Consider the following 23742-nt stretch of genomic DNA (forward strand, 5'->3'; position numbering starts at 1 on the left):
TGCTGCCTCCCCAGCACACCACCGCGTAGAAGAGGGCGCTTGCCACAACCGTCTGATAGAACATCTGCAGCATCTTATTACAGATGTTGAAAGATGCCAGCCTTCTAAGGAAGTATAGTCGGCTCTGTCCTCTCTTGCACAGAGCATATGTATATATGTATGTATATAATATATATATGTGTGTGTGTGTGTACATATATATGACTTTATATATTCCAAAAATCATTATGTTTGCCACCCCATAATATACATATTATTCAACATATACATATATACACACATATATACTGTAAATATCCATTTTCCAACCCGCTGAATCCAAACACAGGGTCACGGGGGTCTGCTGGAGCCAATCCCAGCCAACACAGGGCACAAGGCAGGAACCAATCCTGGTCAGGGTGCCAACTCCCCACAGGACACACACAAACACACCAAGCACACACTAGGGCCAATTTAGAATCGGCAATCCATCTAACCGGCATGTATTTGGACTGTGGGAGGAAACCGGAGCGCCCGGAGGAAACCCACACAGACACGGGGAGAACATGCAAACTCCACGCAGGGAGGACCTGGGAAGCGAACCCAGGTCTCCAAACTGTGAGGCAGCAGTGCTACCACTATATAAATATATACAGTATATATATAATATATATATTTATATAACCACCCCCAGCCGCTCACCACAACATATACATATATACACATAAATATACACACATATACATATATACAAGTGGGTACGGAAAGTATTCAGACCCCCTTCAATTTTTCACTCTTTGTTATATTGCAGCCATTTGCTAAAATCATTTAAATTAATTTTTTCCCTCATTAATGTACACACAGCATCCCATTTTGACAGACAAAAAAAATAATTTTTGAAATTGTTGCAGATTTATTAAAAAAGAAAAACTGAAATATCACATGGTCCTAAGTATTCAGACCCTTTGCTCAGTATTTAGTAGAAGCACCCTTTTGAGCTAATATAGCCATGAGTCTTCGTGGGAAAGATGCAACAAGTTTATCACACCTGGATTTGGGGATCCTCTGCCATTCCTCCTTGCAGATCCTCTCCAGTTCTGTCAGGTTGGATGGTAAACGTTGGTGGACAGCCATTTTTAGGTCTCTCCAGAGATGCTCAATTGGGTTTAAGTCAGGGCTCTGGCTGGGCCATTCAAGAACAGTCACAGAGTTGTTGTGAAGCCACTCCTTCGTTATTTTAGCTGTGTGCTTAGGGTCATTGTCTTGTTGGAAGGTAAACGTTCGGCCCAGTCTGAGGTCCTTAGCACTCTGGAGAAGGTTTTTGTCCAGGATATCCCTGTACTTGGCTGCATACATGTTTCCCTCGATTGCAACCAGTCGTCCTGTCCCTGCAGCTGAAAAACCCCCCCACAGCATGATGCTGCCACCGCCATGCTTCATTGTGGGGACTGTATTGGACAAGTGATGAGCAGTGCCTGGTTGTCTCCACACATACCGCTTAGAATTAAGGCCAAAAAGTTCTATTCAACTCCAAACTCCAGGCGGGCTGCCATGTGTCTTTTACTAAAGAGTGGCTTCCGTGTGGCCACTCTATCATACAGGCCTGATTGGTGGATTGCTGCTGAGATGGTTGTCCTTCTGGAAGGTTCTCCTCTCTCTACGGAGGACCTCTGGAGCTGTGACAGAGTGACCATCGGGTTCTTGGTCACCTCCCTGACTAAGGCCCTTCTCTCCCGATCGCTCAGTTTAGATGGCCGGCCAGCTCAAGGAAGAGTCCTGGTGCTTTCGAACTTCTTCCACTTATGCATGATGGAGGCCACTATGCTCATTGGGACCTTCAAAGCAGCAGAAATTTTTCTGTAACTCTTCCCCAGATTTGTGCCTCGAGACAATCCTGTCTCGCAGGTCTATAGACAATTCCTTTGACTTCGTGCTTGGTTTGTGCTCTGACATGAACTGTCAAATGTGGGACCTTATATAGACAGGTGTGTGCCTTTCCAAATCATGTCCAATCAACACAGGTGGACTCCAATTATGCTGCAGAAACATCTCAAGGATAATCGGGGGAAACAGGATGCACCTGAGCTCAATTCTGAGCTTCATGGCAAAGGCTGTGAATACTTATGCACATGTGCTTTCTCAATTTTTTTATTTTTAATAAATTTGCAAAAATCTCAAGTAAACTTTGTTCACATTGTCATTATGGGGTGTTGTGTGTAGAATTCTAAGGAAAAAAATGAATTGAATCTATTTTGGAATAAGGCTGTAACATAACAAAATGTGGAAAAAGTAATGCATTGTGAATACTTTCCGGATGCACTGTGTGTGTATATATATATATATATATGTGTGTGTATATATATATGTGTATGTATATATATATATATATATGTATATATATATGTATGTATATATATATGTATATGTATATATATATATATATATATATATATATATATATATATATATATATATATATATATATATGTGTATATATATATATATATATATGTATATATATATGTATATATATATATATATATATATATGTATATATATATATATATATATATATGTATATGTATATATATATATATATATATATGTATATGTATATATGTATATGTATATATATATATATATATGTATATATATATATATATATATATGTATATGTATATATATATATATATATATATATATATATATATATATATATATATATGTATATATGTATATATGTATATGTATGTGTGTGTGTGTGTATATATGTATATGTTGTGGTGAGCGGCTGGGGTGGTACCCAGCCGGGACGCCTGAAAGGACCGGAAGAGGAACTACGTCTCCTCTGGACCACGAGAGGGCAGCCACCCTGGTTGCTATGGGGACCACGGGAACAAAGCATGGAAGCTCAACCCTTTAGTGGCCCATGGTCACCGCCAGGGGTCACCCAGATTCCTGAAAAGCTCTGGAGGTAAGCACTTCCGCAACACCCGGAAGTGGTGGCGGAAGGATTACCAGGGACACCTGGAGTTCTTCCGGGTGCTTAACCGGCACTTCTGCCACACCAGGAAGTGCCGGCGAAAGTTCATCTGGAGGCACCTGGATCACATCCAGGTGAACATGAAAGGGGCCGCCTCCCTCCATTTGTCAGCAGGAGTCGGGTGGAAGAGGACAGGCTTGGAGGAGAGGAGTGGAGGAGGTCAGAAAGAGAGGCATTGAGGGAGGCCTGGATTTAAGGGTGCTTGGTGCTGGTGCACTAGGTTGTGTGCGCACTTGTAAACAGAAAATGTATAATAAACCTATGTGTGGTTTCAAACCATCAGTGTCTGCCAGTCTGTGTCCGAGCTGCTTTCCACAATGTATATATATGTATGTGTATATATATATGTGTATACAGTATATATATACAGTGGTGTGAAAAACTATTTGCCCCCTTCCTGATTTCTTATTCTTTTGCATGTTTGTCACACAAAACGTTTCTGATCATCAAACACATTTAACCATTAGTCAAATATAACACAAGTAAACACAAAATGCAGTTTTTAAATGATGGTTTTTATTATTTAGGGAGAAAAAATCCAAACCTACATGGCCCTGTGTGAAAAAGTAATTGTCCCCTTGTTAAAAAAGAACCTAACTGTGGTGTATCACACCTGAGTTCAATTTCCGTAGCCACCCCCAGGCCTGATTACTGCCACACCTGTTTCAATCAAGGAATCACTTAAATAGGAGCTGCCTGACACAGAGAAGTAGACCAAAAGCACCTCAAAAGCTAGACATCATGCCAAGATCCAAAGAAATTCAGGAACAAATGAGAACAGAAGTAATTGAGATCTATCAGTCTGGTAAAGGTTATAAAGCCATTTCTAAAGCTTTGGGACTCCAGCGAACCACAGTGAGAGCCATTATCCACAAATGGCAAAAACATGGAACAGCGGTGAACCTTCCTAGGAGTGGCCAGCCGACCAAAATTACCCCAAGAGCGCAGAGACGACTCATCCGAGAGGTCACAAAAGACCCCAGGACAACGTCTAAAGAACTGCAGGCCTCACTTGCCTCAATTAAGGTCAGTGTTCACAACTCCACCATAAGAAAGAGACTGGGCAAAAACGGCCTGCATGGCAGATTTCCAAGACGCAAACCACTGTTAAGCAAAAAGAACATTAGGGCTCGTCTCAATTTTGCTAAGAAACATCTCAATGATTGCCAAGAAAAAGGGAAAATACCTTGTGGACTGATGAGACAAAAGTTGAACTTTTTGGAAGGCAAATGTCCCGTTACATCTGGTGTAAAAGGAACACAGCATTTCAGAAAAAGAACATCATACCAACAGTAAAATATGGTGGTGGTAGTGTGATGGTCTGGGGTTGTTTTGCTGCTTCAGGACCTGGAAGGCTTGCTGTGATAGATGGAACCATGAATTCTACTGTCTACCAAAAATCCTGAAGGAGAATGTCCGGCCATCTGTTCATCAACTCAAGCTGAAGCGATTTTGGGTGCTGCAACAGGACAATGACCCAAAACACACCAGCAAATCCACCTCTGAATGGCTGAAGAAAAACAAAATGAAGACTTTGGAGTGGCCTAGTCAAAGTCCAGACCTGAATCCAATTGAGATGCTATGGCATGACCTTAAAAAGGCGCTTCATGCTAGAAAACCCTCAAATAAAGCTGAATTACAACAATTCTGCAAAGATGAGTGGGCCAAAATTCCTCCAGAGCTGTAAAAGACTCATTGCAAGTTATCGCAAACGCTTGATTGCAGTTATTGCTGCTAAGGGTGGCCCAAGCAGTTATTAGGTTCAGGGGGCAATTACTTTTTCACACACGGCCATGTAGGTTTGGATTTTTTTTCCTCCCTAAATAATAAAAACCATCATTTAAAAACTGCATTTTGTGTTTACTTGTGTTATTTTTGACTAATGGTTAAATGTGTTTGATGATCAGAAACATTTTGTGTGATAAACATGCAAAAGAATAAGAAATCAGGAAGGGGGCAAATAGTTTTCCACACCACTGTGTGTGTATATATGTATATATATATATATATATATATATATATATATATATATATATGGGGCACTGTAATTTAAATATCAATAATATATAGGGTGAGCCAAAAATAAGTACTAAATTTCAAACATTTATTCTACAAAAACACTACAAGATAAAATAAATTTCATTACGACAAAAGGAAGGATGTACAAAATAGATTTCTTTCACTGTGGTTTAAAAATGATGTCTTGAAGGTGGTGCCCATCATCAACATACTCTTCGAGTTGATTTCTGAACCCTCGAATGACTTATTCAGCCATTTCAAGGGGAATAGTGGTGATTTCATTGCGATTAGCATCCTTGAGGGCTTTAAGATTTTGATGTCGTTGTGTGTATACCTTCGACTTGAGATACCCCCACAAGAAGGAATTGCATGGAGCGAACGTGAATGCCACCTGACATCGCTGCGCAGGGAGATCAGCTTCCCAGGAAACTTCGCCAGCAAAACTTGCATGGATCTCCACACCGTATGAGCTGTTGCTCCATCCTTTTCAAACCAGGCATCCACCATATCCATTTCTTCCAGTTGGGGCCGCAGAAAGTTCTTTAGCATTTCAATGTAATAAATAAGGACAAGGACTTGTGCAGGGGAAAATTTACACAGTAAAGTCCACTAACATGGTGTGTTATGTACCATGCTTGAATATTTCTAGTTTTACTATAGAAACTTTTCAGTTATTTAAAAAACCATTTCCACATATAAAAAAAGTTTAAATTGGATCAATTAAAGCAGGGGTTCTTCTTATTAGCTGTAGCAGATTTAGAGAAATGATTTAATCTTTAACTTCATTCAAATAAAGAAAAATTGCAATATATATTGTGACCTAGATATAGATGTAATATTGTATTGTGTGGTCTCTGGTAGTTGCTAACACTAGCATATATATAATTTTATTTTTTACTTTTGACTTGCCTGGTATTCTTTTTCTACAACTCTGTCAAATGTTTTCTTTCAACTGCAGCACAAGCCGTGTTTGCACGTGGAATTGCAGCAGCCAGAGGTAACTTCATTTGTGTCGGTAAGTCTGCTTATGTTGTTTACTCATTGTAGTAGTTTGGATAAAAGCAATTGTCCTTAGTAGAGGAGAGGCTAATGTTCACTTTGTGAAGAGAAGGGAAAACAAAGAGAACAGAGAGGTAGTTCTAGACAGTTTATACCATAGATATGAATACATGTCCATCAGCAGCTGGACAAAAAGTTGAAATATTTATGAATTTTGCATGTTATAAAGAGCATAGATATGCACATTAAGTGTTCTGATTCAGAGTTTTAAACTTACATTCTAATACTTCTAAGAAAGGTCTTTACTGTCTAAGATACCAATGTAGTCCGCATATCATATATTGTCATGGTAAGTGGAACATAGAAGGTGAGGCAACATATATAGTACTTTGTGTAGTTGAGGCACCATGATACAATAAAGAAGACATTTTAATAGTATAAACTACACAGAAAAGAGCAACCTAAGTGGCTTCAATCTAAAGGACTCGTTCTACTCTGACATCCTCAGATACCGAACTTTTTAAATTTTGAAAGAGAAAGTTTTTAGAAGATTAATTGAGGTCCTGAATTAATTTGTACAGCTGATCTTGAAAAATGATTTAGTTTAATGCTGAAACACATTTCGTAAGAAATTAGTGGAAATTAAAGAGAAAATACATTCAAGACAGAAACCAATGAGCACTTGCTTATACAAAGTGTTATGCAAATCTGGAACAAGCAACACATAATCTACCAGTTGTCAAGGTCAAATGGGGTAGACAAAGTGTGGATAAGCTCCTTTGATGAGTTCAATGACCAGCAGTAGGTAGAAAAGGCTTGGAGCCCTAACCTGGAAGTTTGACTAAGCTGTCTGAAATGTATGCTTTGGAAGGCATTTGTTCTCTCATCAAGGCTAAGAGGTTGACTTGTGGCCATCAACCCTAATTGTAAAAGCTGTTTGTTACAGAAACTGTGACTGTACCACAACAATCGGTCTGGATTCAAGATGATTTCTCTTCAGGAATATTTAAGGTGTATAATGGTAATAGCCAAAAAAATCTTTTAACAATGAAATTAAATAGCCAAATAGGGACCTGTAATATCAAAACTCTGTACAAGATTGGAAGGATAATGCAGGTTGCCAGTGACATGAGGAGGTACAACATGAACTACAAAGGACTAAATTCACTATCACGTATGAACAAAATCATCTTCTCCAGGCATGAAGAAGAAGATCACAAACATGGTCAAGGACTAGAACTTAAATGTCTTCAGATGTAAGGAAACCCTTGAATGGAAATCAGTGTCATCCAAAGTGAGAAAGACAACAATTATCGAGTGCTACTTACCTAGGAGATTTGAACTCTAAGTTTGGAGATGAAACACTGTAAATTAATTCATTGCAGGTGGACATGGACTTGGCAACTGAAATTTGAATAGGGAACTTGAAATTAGTAGATCAGTGACCCTACAGAAACTAATCCATAAAGCAAAATTGTCCCCAGATGAGCAGACAGAGAATCAAATAGACTGTCTAGTCATCACATAGCTCTCCATAACTCCTGAGAGCTCAATGCCAATTATTGACTGGAGGAATTAAAACTTAATCATCACATAGTACTAGTGGTACAGTCTTCTGGATGCCAGAGTCACAAAGGGAGCAGAAGCTGCATCACATTACCAACTTGTGTTAAGAATTCTGCATAACTTCATAGATATTTCAGATAGCAGATGTGTATTGCTTTGCAGATTACATTACTCTGCTTTCACTTTACCAGCAGTGCAGACAAAGATCACATAGCTACAAGAAGTAGTGGAAAAGCAGGACCAAGGTTTAAGTAATGGCATAACATGGGTTGTAAGCTGAACAACAAACAACATGAGTTCATTCAACTAAATGGAAAAATACTTCCAGAAAGATGCAAATGTATGTTTCTTGGCAGTGTTACTTTAGAGAAGACGACGGTAGTGAGAATGTTCAGTTTGTAAGATCTGCGTCATCAACAAAAATATCAAGTGTGTCCTTCTCTGTGGCTTGGAAACTTGGATGATCACCAGAGGCATTACCAACAAACTGTATCAACAGATGCCTACATTATATTTTCAATATCTGGCGGCTAGATAAGATTTCAAATGCTAAATTGTGGGAAGCAGCCAGCCTAATAGTCATCAACCAAGAAATCCCAAGTAGATATTGTTGCAGACCGGAGTAAAGTGGGTGTGACATACATCATTTTTGCCAATCATATATTAAATTTGTGTATGTCAGGCACTTATGAGCCAATCAAAATTAAAATGTTGCGGTCAATCACTTTTTTTATTCAGCAAATCCCCAATCGGTGTTATTTGTCATTCATGTTCTACTTCATCTTTACTGATATTTAAATAGGAAGGCGGAAGTAATTTCTAAAGGTGGACATGTAAGATAATTTCTAAATGTGGACGGTGAAGATAAAGTGACTGTAACAGACGAAGTGTATACTTGTAAAGTATATCTCTGACGGTAGCCTACTAGTGCCAGTATCTCTCGAGTGTATTATTAATAATAATAATAATAATAATTGGTCAGTTGAATTGAAAATCAGAATGCACAAAGAAGATTCATTTAACAAACAGACTGATCAGGGAATATACTGAAGTCGAAGCATTATAACTGCAGCATGCCCACTTCTATATATTATATATAAATAAAAGAACAATGTAATGGGGATGGACATGTTTGTAATGTACAAAAAAGTAATGAAACAGTACAATGCAGTTATAAAAATTAAAGAAAAAATGTAGATGACATCAATTGGGTAAAACAGATACACAGTCAATTTCAAACATCAACGATCTTTGACGATAACAGAGTGTCCTTTATTATTTATATCAATAGTTAAATTAAATATACACAATTCTATTATGCACAGTCAGTTTCACACTCTTAAAAAAAAAAAAAAAAAAGGCAAAAGACAAATAAAGAAAATGACATGTTTATAGTGTAGGGGTTGAGATGAATCCTAAGGTTAAATGATTTAGTAATGCAGTCCTTGTGCTTAACACCACACTATGACCTTTCTTAAATGAAATTGTGTAGTCAAAATTGGCTTAGCTAAGGTGACTCTTGTCGAGGTGACAAAATTGTTTGTGTATTCTTGATGAAATCAAGTGTTGATTTCTAAAGATATAATGTATGTTCTTTTTTTGCGGGGTATTGGAAATTCATGATTCACATAAGGTTAAGGCAGGTGTTGGCGTTTGCTAGGTTGTGATTAGTGCTAAATCCTGTGAGGCTGAGGCAGATGCTGGTAATAACAGATGACTTGAGGAAGAGGACACTGAAGGGGTGGATGGGGGTAGTCCTTCTTTTGGAACACATCTTTGTAAATGTTCTGGAAACAGTCCTTTGTAGAACTGTGACAGTTCATTTAAAGCAGTGATAGTGCGCTCTCTCTTTGCATCACAAATTGCAATGATAAATGAGCTTGCTTAGAGCAGTATAAAATTACAATTACATAAGTTAAAACAAACAAATACAAATGCATGTCAACACAATTCAAATTGTTATTTTGCATTTAGTAACAGTCAAATAAGCAGGAATGAAGAAACAGTAAATAAGCAAAAACTAAGTCTAAGCCAAACAAAATTTAAAACATATATCGTGTGTATATGAACTGTGCAAATAAAATTGTAGCTTCATCTCTTTTTGGATTTTTAGAGCTTCTTTAAATCCCATTGGTTGATGTAAAATAATCTATACTAATAAAAGGCAAAGCCCTCACTCACTCATTCACTCATTCACTCACTCACTCACTCACTCACTCACTCACTCACTCACTCACTCACTCACTCACTCACTCACTCACTCATCACTAATTCTCCATCTTCCCGTGTAGGTAGAAGGCTGAAATTTGGCAGGCTCATTCCTTACAGCTTACTTACAAAAGTTGGGCAGGTTTCATTTCGAAATTCTACGCCTAATGGTCATAACTGGAAGGTATTTTTCTCCATTAACTGTAATGGAGTTGAGCTGGAAGGGCGGAGTTTCGTGTGACATCATCACGCCTCCCACGTAATCACGTGAACTGATTGTCAACGCAGTGCGTAGAAAACCAGGAAGACCTCCAAAAAGCGCTTAAGAAAACATGCATTATATAATTGAGAAGGCAGCGAAAAACAATAAGAAGCGAGCGAGTGACATATACTACCATATTCATGAGTGTTGCTGCCTCGAAAGAAAGCAAGGTGTAAACCTAAACTTTAAATTAAGTTCATAGACAGGCTACGCTGCTTTCACATGCCCACAGGTAATGCGGGATACAAGTTTAATGAGAGGACGCAGGATATAAACGAGAGTTTTGATCACTTTGTAACTAAGTTAAAATTGTAGGTGAAGGGGTGTGCTTATGCAAATTCCGAGACTGTGTTTGTGGGGATTGACAGTTAAGGCGGGTGGGGGAGTCACGTCATCATCTCCCCTCCCATTCATCTAATTTCGGTCTGAGCTGAGCTCAGCGGCTAATGCCGTCTTTCGAAGCAACTTCGTCAGACTGCCACCAAATACTCACAGAAAAATCCACAAGTTAATACACACGCTGTCTCTAGAGTTTCTCCACACTGAATCCTCCAGGCACTACTTACAAAAGGTCACATTGACAATCGTGTTACGCTATTTTTAAAATCTTTCCTTTTCTTAGCACAAGCACAGCTGAGAAGCTTCGATGCATGTGCTCCATAACGTTAAAAATAATGCATTTAATCACACTTTGCATTACAAGCAAAGGGAGCTTTTGTCAATGCATGATTTCCTGGTACACGATTACATTGATCAGCGCATCCCGATTCATTTTACCCTCGCACCACCTTAGTTTGAGAAGAAGTCTGAAAAATATGAGGTTAACACAGAAAACAGATCACCAATTCAAGCTTTATGAATAATCGATTCGCCATCAATAATTGTTTTGGTAAAGCCATCCTCCTTCCATTTTATAATTTTTCCGCCAATAGCCATGATTAAATGAACGGTAAATAAAGTAAGAGCAAAGCGAGGGTGACTTATTTAGGCAGGCATATATATGACAGCAACACTCATGACAATGTCAATCATGTTACGCTATTATTAAAATGTTTCCTTTTCTTTTCATTACTTCTTTAACACACTACTTCTCCGCTAGACGCGGGATTTTGCTATATATATAATATATGAATGACCTCCAAAGAGCGCTGAGACTTTTGATATCATGAACGTGTCTGCAAAACTGTGGTCTCCTGCCCAGCAAAAGTCGAGCAGCCAGCGCATGCGCATAGCTGTGCCGGCCTTTGAGACGCTGACTGCGCTTCTGCCTTAAGTCAAAGTGAGCACTTTTAATTTTTTCATCCTCCCCGCGCTATAGCCCAGACAAGTGCAAACACGGACCCCTTTTCTACACCACGGCAAAATAATATTAAGGCGATTCACACTTTCTTTGCACGATATGATTATGAGGTCCTCACTCGGATTATGAAGACACGCACACGAGTGGAGGACTGACAGTGCCATCACAGCCGATTAATGGCGGGACGCCTCACCAGTCTACACAAGACCCACCGCGACTGTCCCCAAAAGGCGATCATAACGCCAGCGAACACATCTCTATACTATATAAAAGAAAAAGGCAACTTTCCTTTCTTTACACCTTTTTCCTTTTATCCCAAACCAAAGCCTTTCTCTTAACACTGCAGAGGACACAAAACTAATTTTCTTTAAATGCCGGTAAGGCACATTACCAGAGGCACAAATTTGAACGCTCACATAGAAAATGTAATTTCTATACCACAGCCGTCGTGTAGCGCCTTTCAAAAGGGATCTACTACCGAGAGATGATCCATATACATTTTAGCTGCTGTTAGTTACTTACCTGTTGTGTTACACAGTCTTTAAAATGTAGTTTACCCGAAACCACTCCAGTAGTGCTCAATGTACCTGTACTTCTTAAAACGTTAATGTTTTACTGTTTAATAACTTATAGACTATATTTTATTATTTTTCCCTTGCACTCAGTGACCAAAGCTATACACACACATATAGACACATACAAACATACACATAAGTATATCTATGTGTATATATATATATATATACACACATACATACATACATACACACATATATATATGTGTGTATGTATGTATGTGTATATATGATGTAGATAGGTATGTATATATATATATATATGTATATGTAGATATGTATATAGATATGTAGATATGAAGATATGTATGTGTATATATATGTATGTATGTGTGTGTGTGTGTGTGTGTGTGTGTGTGTATATATATATGACAGCAGCAATCCAAGCTGTGAGAAAACACTAAAAAGGAGGCGTGTCAGACGTTGTGGTACATTTTCTGATGCAGCTAGATCGAAAAAACTTTGTGACGCTGCTGCCAAATACACAAAACAATTACTTTGACAATCATGTTACATTATTTTTAAAATGTTTCCTTTTCTTTTTCATAACTTCTTTAACACATGACATCGCAAGCGCGGTATTTTGCTATATATATATATCACAGCGACACTCATAACAGTGACAAAACAATTACATTGACAATCATGTTACATTATTTTCAAAATGTTTCCTTTTCTTTCTCTTTCCTTCTTTAACACACTACTTCTCAGCTGCCATATATATATATATATATATATATATATATATATATATATATATATATATATATATATATATATATATATATATATATATATATATATATATATATATATATATATATATATATATATATATATATATATATATATATATATATATATATATATATATATATATATATATATATATATATAGATATATATATATATATATATAGAGATATAGATATATATAGAGATATAGATAGATAGATATGAAAACAACATATATATATATATATAGATAGATAGATAGATAGATATGAGAACAACACTCATATCAATGACAAAACAATTACATTAACAATCAAGTTACGTTGTTTTTCAAATTTTTCCTTTTCTTTTTCGTACCTTCTTTAACACACTACTTCTCCGCTCAGAAGCGCGGGTATTCTGCTAGTGGTATTATAAAACACAAAAATGTTTGGCATGAAATAAACTGCCACTAATTCAATCCAAAACATTAAGTAATAAATTGTTCAATCAGAGTAACCTATGTTAAAACACTGATAAAAATCACTAAGTTTGTGCACAAGTAAATACATTTATACATCTGTGAGAAACTGACTTCCTGTCCTAGACTTACCCCATCTAATATCCATGGCACCTGATGCTCATCTGTGACCCTAACCAGGCTAACAGGCCAGGGCAAACAGCAATCACTGAAACAGCAAATCTCTTTTTAAAATTACTTTAACACTGTTTTAACAGTTCATTGAAAATGGAATGAAAGTCCTCAATTCCTGCCCTCTCCAAGATGCCTTCAAAAAGTAAAACGTTTTTGCAAACTGTCCTTTTGGTGAAGTTAACATGGTTCTATGTACAGACATGAATTATAATCTATATATTCTTCAGCCACCTTATATCTTTAAAATAAAAATTAAAATACTAGTGTATATTGAGCTAATGTTGGTTGCACGTTTGTTATCCTAATATTGTCTGTTGTTAATAACAGCACAGTAAACTATATCAACCACTGTAGCCTTTTACATACAACAGAAAAATATAGGCAATTGATCTGTATATGAAAAATATGATACTACAGCTGGTTAAAGAACTGCAAGTGCCAAACAATTTCTTCTTCACTATCATCATCAATTGCCATTTCTATGTGGGGTCGATGTGCTTGAAAAATGATTATTAATACAAACGTAAAGGTTCACACTACAAACACAACGGTGCAACACAAAGTTATTAAAAAATAAAAAAAACAAGAAGAAAACTTTGCAATTACAAATTTTAAACATTTTCATTTCAAAGCACACTTCCTTCCATGTCAAAAATAACAAGCAATTAGTTTCTGCACTTCTTCTTCTTTTATTTAATGGAGTTTTGTCGCTTGGTACAATAGTAGGTTATGGTAACTCTATAAGGCAGAACCTCAAAGCGGTAGGGTCGATGAACTGTGAAACGATTGGTGGAAGTTACACTTGATAGACAACTTGAAACCGTTGATAATTGGTCAAATGAGTTTTTGATTACCATACAGTAACAACGATCTCATTCGTTGAAGTTCTGAATTTGCACAATATGATTTGCTGAAGTTAAATTTGATTGAAAGTTATCCCCCCTCTAGATCCAGCCTTAATGTCTTCGGTCTGTAGCATTACCCTTCTTATGGTGCTTTTCCACTGCATAGTACGGCACGACACGGATCAGTTCAGCTCACTTTTGGGGGGTTTTCAACTGGGAACAGTACCTGGTACCTGGTCCTTTTTTTAGTACCACCTCAGCCGAGGTTCCAAGCGCGCCGAACTGTTACCAAAACGTGACGTGTAAACTGCTGGTCACTGATTGGCCGGAGAAAATCATCATTACTGCGTCACTGGCTATTCTTTTCATTAAAGGTACACACACGCGGAAGTTTGTGTCCCGTCTCTCCATCGCTGGACGCAGTTTGTTGCGTAAGTGGATGAATGTTTCTTCAGACATTCGAAAGTTCTCCAGCCACTGAGTGTTTGTAAAACCGGGAACAATCACATCCCACCACTCTGAAGCATGGTTAAATGTCCAAACAGATGGTCTGTTGCGGCGACTTTTTTGCAAAATGTGGAAGATCTGTAATATACAGAATCAGCATTTTAATGTTACACTGGCAGTTAAGTTCATTTTATGCTTTGCAACAGTGATAAAAGTTAGCTAGTGATGTGCTTTTTTTAGATGCTTACCCTTGTGCGTCGTCGAGCTAAAGTGTTGTTGTTGTCTGTGTGTTGTTGTAAAAGTTCCACGGTGTCACGGCAGTAGAGGCGGCGCAACTATAACGACACGTGAATAATCCCACTCTAAAGCGGTACTAAACTGCAGTCGAAACGCAAACCGAGCCGAACTGAGCCGAACCAAGGTGAGCTGTACTGAACCGTGCTGTGCCGTACTATGCAGTGGAAAAGCGCCTTTAGAAATCCTGAAGAAAACAATTGGGTTGGATTGGTCACAACCTACCAAAGACCTTTACCATCATCACAAGACAAACCCTGCAATGTAATGTGTTCTGTGAGACTTTGTTGAAGCATAGGCTAATGGATCAACAAAAAATTTGGCTCAGGCATGTTGGTCCTTGACGACTAGCTGTTGGTTGGTCTCGTGGTATAAATGTGATTCTGAAATGAAAATACATGTCTGAAGACAACTTGTTAAGTTTGTAGTGAATTGCAGCAAAATCTGACACTGCAAAGGATATGCCCGCTGGGCTCCTTCCTGAAACACCCAACCCCAATTCCTCAAGTCTGTGTAATTTTAACCTTCAAAGTTATAGGGACAGAGTAAAAGATGTGATCCTGAGAGAAAATAAAAAGCTAAAATTGTTGTCATCAGTTTAGGAGTTCAGTAGCACAAGGTAGCTGAAAGGCAATGATTAATTTGTACATTGTAATGAGCGTGGCAAGAGAAGAGACAGGCAGACAGACACACACATAGGCCTCTGCAGTGGCTTGATTCCACGTGTTTACAATATGGCATAACAAAAACAACAACGAATAGAGTTTAGATAAGCATTGTGGTCTATGTATGTAATGCATTTTAAAGAGCTGCGGCTATACTCTGGCATGGCAAGTTTGTTTTTCTAATTAGACAGTCATGTTAACTTACTTTAGTTTTTCATTTAGACATGCAGTCAGAAAGTGGATACTGTTCAGCCTTGTCTGTACTTCTACTGGAGTTATTAGGCATATTTACTGATTAAGGTTTTTTGAGTACTGAAAGCTACATCGCCTTTGACTCTTCATTAACAGATGTCCTTTTCATCTCTTTTTGACTGGGTTTGACATATTGTTTATTTTAAATGCATATTTTGAAGTTCATATTTTCACAAACGGCTGCTGATTCTTTCAGCCTTGCATTGGCTCCTACACTATCATCATAACTGAGAGCAGACACAACACTTTTACAACTAGCACATTGATGTTTTTGAATGCCAGTGTATAGCTTGATGTTACAGAAAGGTTTTTCTCTTGCAGCAGGTTATTCATTGTGCTTTCTGCACACACACCTCACAGTTATATATTTAATAGGGGTCTTTTTGGAGGTTTACCGACTGTAGACAGGTTATTGTAATCTGAAGCTTGCTCTTTGCTGCTCAGAATCACTGCCCTTGCTTATGAGATGTTGGATTGGTTTAGAAATGTGACACATTGTTGTCTTCTTCTTCTTTCGGCTGCTCCCGTTAGGGATTGCCACAGTGGATTATCTTCTTCCATATCTTTCTGTCCTCTGCATCTTCCTCTGTTACACCCATCACCTGCATATCCTCTCTCACCACATCCATAAACCTCCGCTTAGGCCTTCCTCTTTTCCTCTCCCCTGGCAGCTCTATCCTTAGCATCCTTCTCCCAATATACCCAGCATCTCTCCTCTGCACATGTCCAAACCAACGCAATCTCGTCTCTCTGACTTTGTTTCCCAACCGTCCAACTTGAGCTGACCCTCTGATGTACTCATTTCTAATCCTATCCATCCTCGTCACACAATCTAATTTTTCCCACCCAGTTTTGAGTAAAATTCACTCATTGTTGTGTCCAAATGTATATATTATACATCTGACTCAGCAAGACTAGCTGTTGGTGGACCTTTACATTGAATTGCTTGCTCTGTCTCATACCACTGATGATATGGAGGCCACTGCCTGAAGATGGATACCTTTTATGTTACTAGAGTCATTACGGAATTTTACTTGAAATCTTCTAGCATTTCCACCAGGTTTATAATTTTAAAGCTACTTTAAAATCTAGATGATAGGTAAGCCTACAGTAAGTAACATGTTGCATTCAATAAACGTATAGTGTAAAGTATTATAAATAATGTACTTTTTAATAGAGTTGTTCTCAAACGTATATCGGCTGCATTTTATTTTGTTATTATAACTGAAAAAATCCTTTAACTTGTTTGTATAATTTGATCTTTTAAGTGTTCTGATATCTTCACAAATTGGTGTGCTGAAAAATCTATTTAATTTAGCATAGCTACTGATTAAATAGTTTGTAAAGAGAAGAAACACAGGCAAACTCATCAAAATGAGCTTAAAATATTGCAGAAAAGTTATTAACACCTCTTCTTTCTTCTTTTAGCAAGGATATTTAAATAAAGGTATACTTCAGTACCCAGTTTAGATTTGCACACCTTTTTTATTTTTGCTCTTTTCCTAAAATTTATTTCCTGAAGTTTTATGATGCAGCCACATGTAGTGCTTAGAATGTGACATTATTTGTACTTAAAAAAACCTGTAGGTACAGCCTTTAGTTTAAATGTAAAAGTACCATTAATACATGTATTTGAATTAACAGTCTGAAAAAAGTTGTTTATTTATTAGGTGCAGAGTTGGAATAGAATAGAGATAGGATAGTCCTCCAAGAGTATGTTAAAAGATTTGAATTAAACAATAATACTGAAGCAAATAACTGAAAATTATTTTGCTTACATTGGATAGTTTATATGATGTATGGTATCTTGTTGCTAGAAGGGCTCTAGCCAAGTAGAATTTTTGTAGCAGTTTTGTTCTGACTGTTTTTCATTCAAGCTGTGTAATTCTGTAGGCACCTCCTCTGGTTCACTGCTAGTATTTGACGTACCAAGCAAAGGGACAAATATTACTCTTTCTGAGGTGCTGGAGGAACACAGAGAGCCTATCACAGACATTGCTTCTGAGGTTTCCAGTAACAAGGTCAGTATTATTGGATTAAAGTAAATGAATATTATTTGGTCACAAGTGATAATGTCTTTAAATAAGATAGATTTAATATCCCTGGATTTGATAAACCATTCTGAATTAAATAGTTGGACAGTGTACTCTATGTATAGCTGTATTTACATATGCTTTAAACCAGCGTTCTTCAACCTTTTTACACTTGCGAACTGGCAAAAATAAGAGAAATATTTTGTTGACTGGCTGATGGCTGACAGAATTAAAAACCAAGAGATAGTATAAAATTTTATTTATTAAATCTTATGTTATAAAATTACAGCTTTAAGTCAGTGTGACATCTGCTGTTGCTTCTTTGTTAGAAATTTTAAGATATGTGGCTGCAGCGTTGTTTCTCTGTTTGTTTTTTATTACTGACAAGGCTGAAAAAGTCTTTTCACACAAATAGGAAGTCGAAAAAACGACCAACAATATGGTAGCTTTATAACTTAGTGATGGATATTGTTTTTTTGAGTGGTATCCAAAATTGAGACAGTGATTGCGTTTTATGTTTGGACACCAGAGTGATATCAGAAGACAACTTGATCAGCTTTTTTTTCACAAGGATCAAGTGCACATGATTTTATATCTTCCAAGAAGGGATTATTAATCCAGAGCTTTCATTTACAGTGATCCTCATTTTCAGGGAAATAATTATTAAAGTTTTTAGCTAACTCCCTTAAATGTTGATTTATTATGTCAAGTATGACTTTCTGGTTGACATCAGCAGCAACCAAAAACTCTGCCAAAAGTGGAAACATTTCTATATCTTCCTCTTGCACGTGACTATCCCAAAGAGCCAGCTTCTTTTTGAATGCATCAATTTTATTTCTCAATGTAAAAATATTTGTACAAGACCCCTGAAAAGAAATTTTAAGTTCGTTCACAAGGCTAAATATGACTGCCATATACGCAAGCTTAGCCATCCATTTCCAATTCAACAAAGGCTCTACTAGGTCAGATTTTCTCTCTTGCAGAAACTGCTTTACTTCTTCCCTCAGGTCGAAAAGGCGTGTAAGAACCCTTCCTCTCGATAGCCACCTCACTTCTACATGGAGAAGGAGATGTTGGTGTTGTGAGTCCATACTCTTACTCTTAGCTCGACTGAGAATTTCAGTAATGATCTTCATCGTGTCATTCATCACAGTGTTTAGTTCTGTAGAAAGCTTCTTTGCAGCTAGGAGCTGTCTGTGGATCATACAGTAAGTGGACAAAACTTCCGGGTGTGTGACTTCCTTTATTTTCACAACTCCTCCTGAGCAGCATCCAGTCATGCTCGCAGCGCCGTCCATACACACTCTAAGCCCTGCTCTTCAAAATACTCATCAAGACCATTTAACTTCTCTGAACTAGTGGTCCATCCAGGTAAGTCAAGAGAAAAAAGAAGTTTTTCCCTTAAGTCTTCATCTTCACTATAACTCACCAAGCAAAGTAGAATAGCATAGTTACTCATGTCAGTTGATTCATCAAGTTGAATCGCAAATCATCTCGATTTCCTAATCCCCTCTCCAACTTGCTTTTCAATATCTGAATAGTGGTGTCCGAAAGCGGTATAGCCTCTAGTTTTTTAGTCACTTGAGGACCCAAAATTTCTCCTACATCTAAGGCTTTACTAACACTCACCAATAGTAAATATTTTTTTCATTTCAGCTATTCAAGAGCTCACTAGTCGTCTTCATTTTCAATTGACTTTTCTGAATTTTCATTTGGTCACGTAATCTTTCAAAAAAGTCCAGTGGCTTATCAGTAAAATCTCTATGCTTTGTATGCAAAAGATGAGCAAGTTTGGAAGGTTTCATAGCGTCATTTGACAGAATTTCAGAACATATAACACAAAGGCCATGGCGATAGTTCACTGCCAGGGGCTACAATGGAACCAAGATTTAAATACTCCTTATAGTAATGCCTTACAAAGTTTCATTTTCTCTTTTTGATTTGTATTGCACATTCCAAAATATCAACATATTTATTTTTCTTTGTTTCTTCTAAACTTGAAGCACTAGTTGTTGGCATACTTTCAGTTCCATCACTACTTTTCTCCTGAATCTTGTCCTTGCCTCTACTAAAGAAGGTTAAAAGGTTTTGCTGTTTGACTTTTTACATTTTTTTTTGCATTTTATTCATTTTCATATAGCATTCCATACAAACAAGTCAAGTTTTACAAAAACTAAGTTTGAAACAAATCAACCCCCACCCATGCTGTTTGACTTTTTTTTGTCTCCATTTTGTAGTGTTTCAAATTTTATGGAAGAAATTACTTGTTTTCTGAATGCCACAACACAATATTAGAAAGCAATACACACAAGTGCGATAAAATAAGAATTTTTGCGGCATATCTTAGACAGGTGAGCAGACATAATACTGGCATTTGGTGGATGCTCACTTTGCCTATACTCGTTGTCACATGCAGCGTCCCACTCGCCCAGCAACAATATAGCTCCCAAATCATGTAGCTGGTTGAAGAACACGGCTTTAAACCATGGCTGACATTTTTAAATGAAAGAAACATGCAGCCCTTTATCAGTACAGTATGTAGTTGAAGAAGACATGTTTACTTAAAGCAAAATATAGACATTCATGGGATACTTAATGGAGTCCTAAAAGTACTTTTGTTCAGTTCTGCCCCTTCATACAGTTCAGAGCATGAATTATTACTGATGCTAAAGTCTTTCCTCCTGTGCATGACAGTCAGTTTATGCATTCTGTAATGCAATAAATCCCTGTAGTTATGAGTTCATCCCTTCCAATATTTGTAGATGGAGTTGAATTACCTGCAAGTTTTTTACTGAGATGAGCAGTTTATAAAATGGATAGATGCGTGAGTGGAATTTGTTTACTACCTTAAAAATTATAAACTTTCTTTTGATACAGACTAATGAAAGAGAATTTGAAATCTTATAGTTATACATTCACAATGAAATTGGTATTTTGTGTCTTTAATAAGGTGACTGAGCTCAGTTTATCCAATTTTATGGAAGCTTTGTACACTGTAAATTTGGTGTTTTTCAGCTTCTTTATAAACATTGCTGAAGGCGTAAGCATTAAGCAAAAACATGAGCAGAGAGTGACTTCCAATAAATAGATACAATCCTACTTAGAAAATGTACTCCATTTTCTCACCAGCATTGTCATTTAAGAGTTATAATGATCTGGAGCCCATCCTAGCACCACCAAGTACAAGATAGGAACCAAACATGGGATGGAATGCAGTTCTGTTGCAGGACACTTTAACAGACATGCTCATTATGACTCGTTCTGTGTCTGCTTGATGCTAGTTTAACCTAACACAATCATCTTTATAATGTATGAAGAGGCCATTAGGCTGGAAAAATGTGCAAAATCTTCAGAGACATTTACTTTTCCAGCAATATTAAACTAAGATTATTTGTATGTTTTCTGGTCTTGTTTATGATATGTGGTTGAAATGTTGTTGTATAGCTGCAGAAATTACTTTTACGTTTCCTCAGGAAGCATTGGTCAAATGGAATTAATAGTTTTTATGCTTAATGACGTTAATGATGAAACAATGTTTACAAATAAAGGGACAAAATGAAAGCAAATACTGTTTCATACTTTCTAAAAGATATCAAGGAGGGTGCAATTACAAATCTTTTTCAACTCTGAAGTATTTATCATATGTCAACCCAAATATCCTGCCAGTGGGAACAAGTTAGTTTACTGTTCCATATCCAGAGCATATGCTACTTGTTCCTCCTGGATCGTTGGTTCTTGTGTTGAGTGGAGTGTCTGTTTCATCATCCTGGCATCAGCTTTCCCAGGGAGGCTAACATGTGTGATCCCACAGTAGTTGGAACATATCCGTGGAACTTGACCCCAGTCTGCCAATCTAGAAGTTCTCTTTACAACTTCCATTCAGTGTTGAAAAGATACCTGCACAGTATCCATATGCTTTTAACACTTTTAGGTAGATTATTTTTTCTATTCCAGTGATGTCAGGTACAGAAATGTATTTGGTGTCACTGGACATTTCTGGTATGGAATTATCCTCTTTCAAGGATGTATCCACTGGGTTTAGATTCTTGACAATATGCCATGTCATGGTCAGTGTTCCTCACCTTGGTAAGAAAGATTAAGTGGTGTTCTAAATACTGTTCTTATGGTGTTGTATCATTTATCAGAAGCTCCTTCACCATGGCCTCACATAATTCCTCTTACATATGAGGCTTTGCCATTACTACATGTAACATGTGAATGGCCTTCCATTACTTGCCAATGAATTATACAGACTCTTCTGATTAAACTGCACGTGACATGTCCTTATTTCACTTGATGATTGCTCATGTTGTTGATATGCACCAATGAGTGATAGGGCTACCACCATAGCTGCATGTCTTGGATAGGACGCTTTGCATATGACTTCACCTCTTCTATCTTGAACAGGTTTCATTCATATTCCCAATTACCTCACCACCTTTGAGAGAGAGAGTAAAGCTCAACTGCAAGTTATAGTTCAGTTTGCATAATGAACAGCCATCTTTGGATTTCCCAGTGTAATCATGACCCATTTTAGTGTAAGATTTTTAGTGATATTAAATGTTTTCAAAGCTAAATGCCAGATCACCATACAGTTTGCACCTCAGTAAAACAAATGTAACATTGAATGCTGCTAAAAAGCTCTTTTTTGTGTTGTAATGTGCCTTAGTCTGGGTGGTGGCAATAAAATCTTTTTAGACACTTTAGCATCATTTTACCTAGCTAAGGTGTGAGTACTGAGAAAAGCGCTATATAAATATAATGAATTATTATTATTATTATTCTAGGAAACAGTTGGCCCTAGCTCCTTTAATGTTTGCTAAACACAGAACCAGTGTACCCAGAGATCACCAGGGAGCATTGTAGTGTGGTGTTCTTACTAGTTTTAGCATCACCTTGACCACGGCATTAGCAATAGGAAGGCATGTACAGTACATGGCTTTACTTTTTGAATTGAAAGGTGCAGATTAATCAAAGTATTAACCTGATTGGAAAAATAAGTGAAATGGAGATAAGGTTTGGTAACAGTTAGGTAAGATCTGAGCAATAAATGCAGGTTACGTACTGAAGACCATCCTTGTTTAATGCATTTTGGTCACATGCACTTGCTTTCAGCATTATGAGCAGTAAAATGATACTATAATTGTGCTTTCACAGTATAATGAAAAGAATGACATTCTTTTTTTTCCCCCCAAGGAGTACATTGCTGACCTGGTGAGTACAGATGATTCAGGCTTGCTTTGTGTCTGGAAAGCTGGAGAAGATTTCAAACTTTTGAACAAGATTCCTGCTTATGGGTAAGAGAAATAATTCTATTGTACATAGCTTTACAGTACTTTCAGAAAAGACAGGGGTTCCTATCCAAACAGGATCCTCACAGACACACCAGACAAAGGATGAGGTGCACAAATAGAGGCAAGTGCTATTATTTTTGAGCGAGGTGATGGGTTCAGGATGTCAGACACAAAAGACGATTGCAGTCTCCCTTGGCCTCATGTGGGCTGCATTTAAATCCTGCACCTTCGTCATTGTTCTCCTGCCATCCACTGTAAGGCAAGCAAAGGCAGTCTGGTCTCGTAGTGATCTTCTGGGGCTTTAAGTACTATAAGTAACACTTATACAACTGAACAGTTTTGCTGCTTTAAAAAATAAGGGCAGGACATAACATGCCCCCAACATTGCATAAACATTAGTAGTAATGAAGCTCCTTATGTACAAGGTGCCCCATCATTATGACTTCACCAAATTTCAAAGTTGTTTTCATATGTTGCAATAAATCCACAACTCAGTCAAAAGCAATAATGATATTTTTAAATACCCAAGGTTGTCTTTTTTTCAAATAAATCATAAACTTCCATATTATCTGCTCTCTTTTTTTTGTAAAAT

At 37.2% G+C, this 23742-nt stretch overlaps 1 protein-coding gene across 4 annotated transcripts in view; it reads left to right on the forward strand.

The window, feature by feature from the left end:
- wdr54 (WD repeat domain 54) overlaps window positions 1–23742 on the forward strand; it is a 68311-nt gene that overhangs the window by 12224 nt on the left and 32345 nt on the right. For all 4 annotated transcript variants that reach the window (XM_039759080.1, XM_039759082.1, XM_039759081.1 and 1 more), the window contains exons 5-7: window positions 6000–6056; window positions 17717–17844; window positions 23053–23153. In XM_039759080.1, coding sequence (XP_039615014.1) covers window positions 6000–6056; window positions 17717–17844; window positions 23053–23153 — 286 coding nt within the window. The remainder of the gene's footprint in view (window positions 1–5999; window positions 6057–17716; window positions 17845–23052; window positions 23154–23742) is intronic.

The sequence above is a fragment of the Polypterus senegalus genome, chromosome 7, assembly GCF_016835505.1.
Source record: "Polypterus senegalus isolate Bchr_013 chromosome 7, ASM1683550v1, whole genome shotgun sequence".
In the NCBI taxonomy this organism is placed as follows: domain Eukaryota; kingdom Metazoa; phylum Chordata; class Cladistia; order Polypteriformes; family Polypteridae; genus Polypterus; species Polypterus senegalus.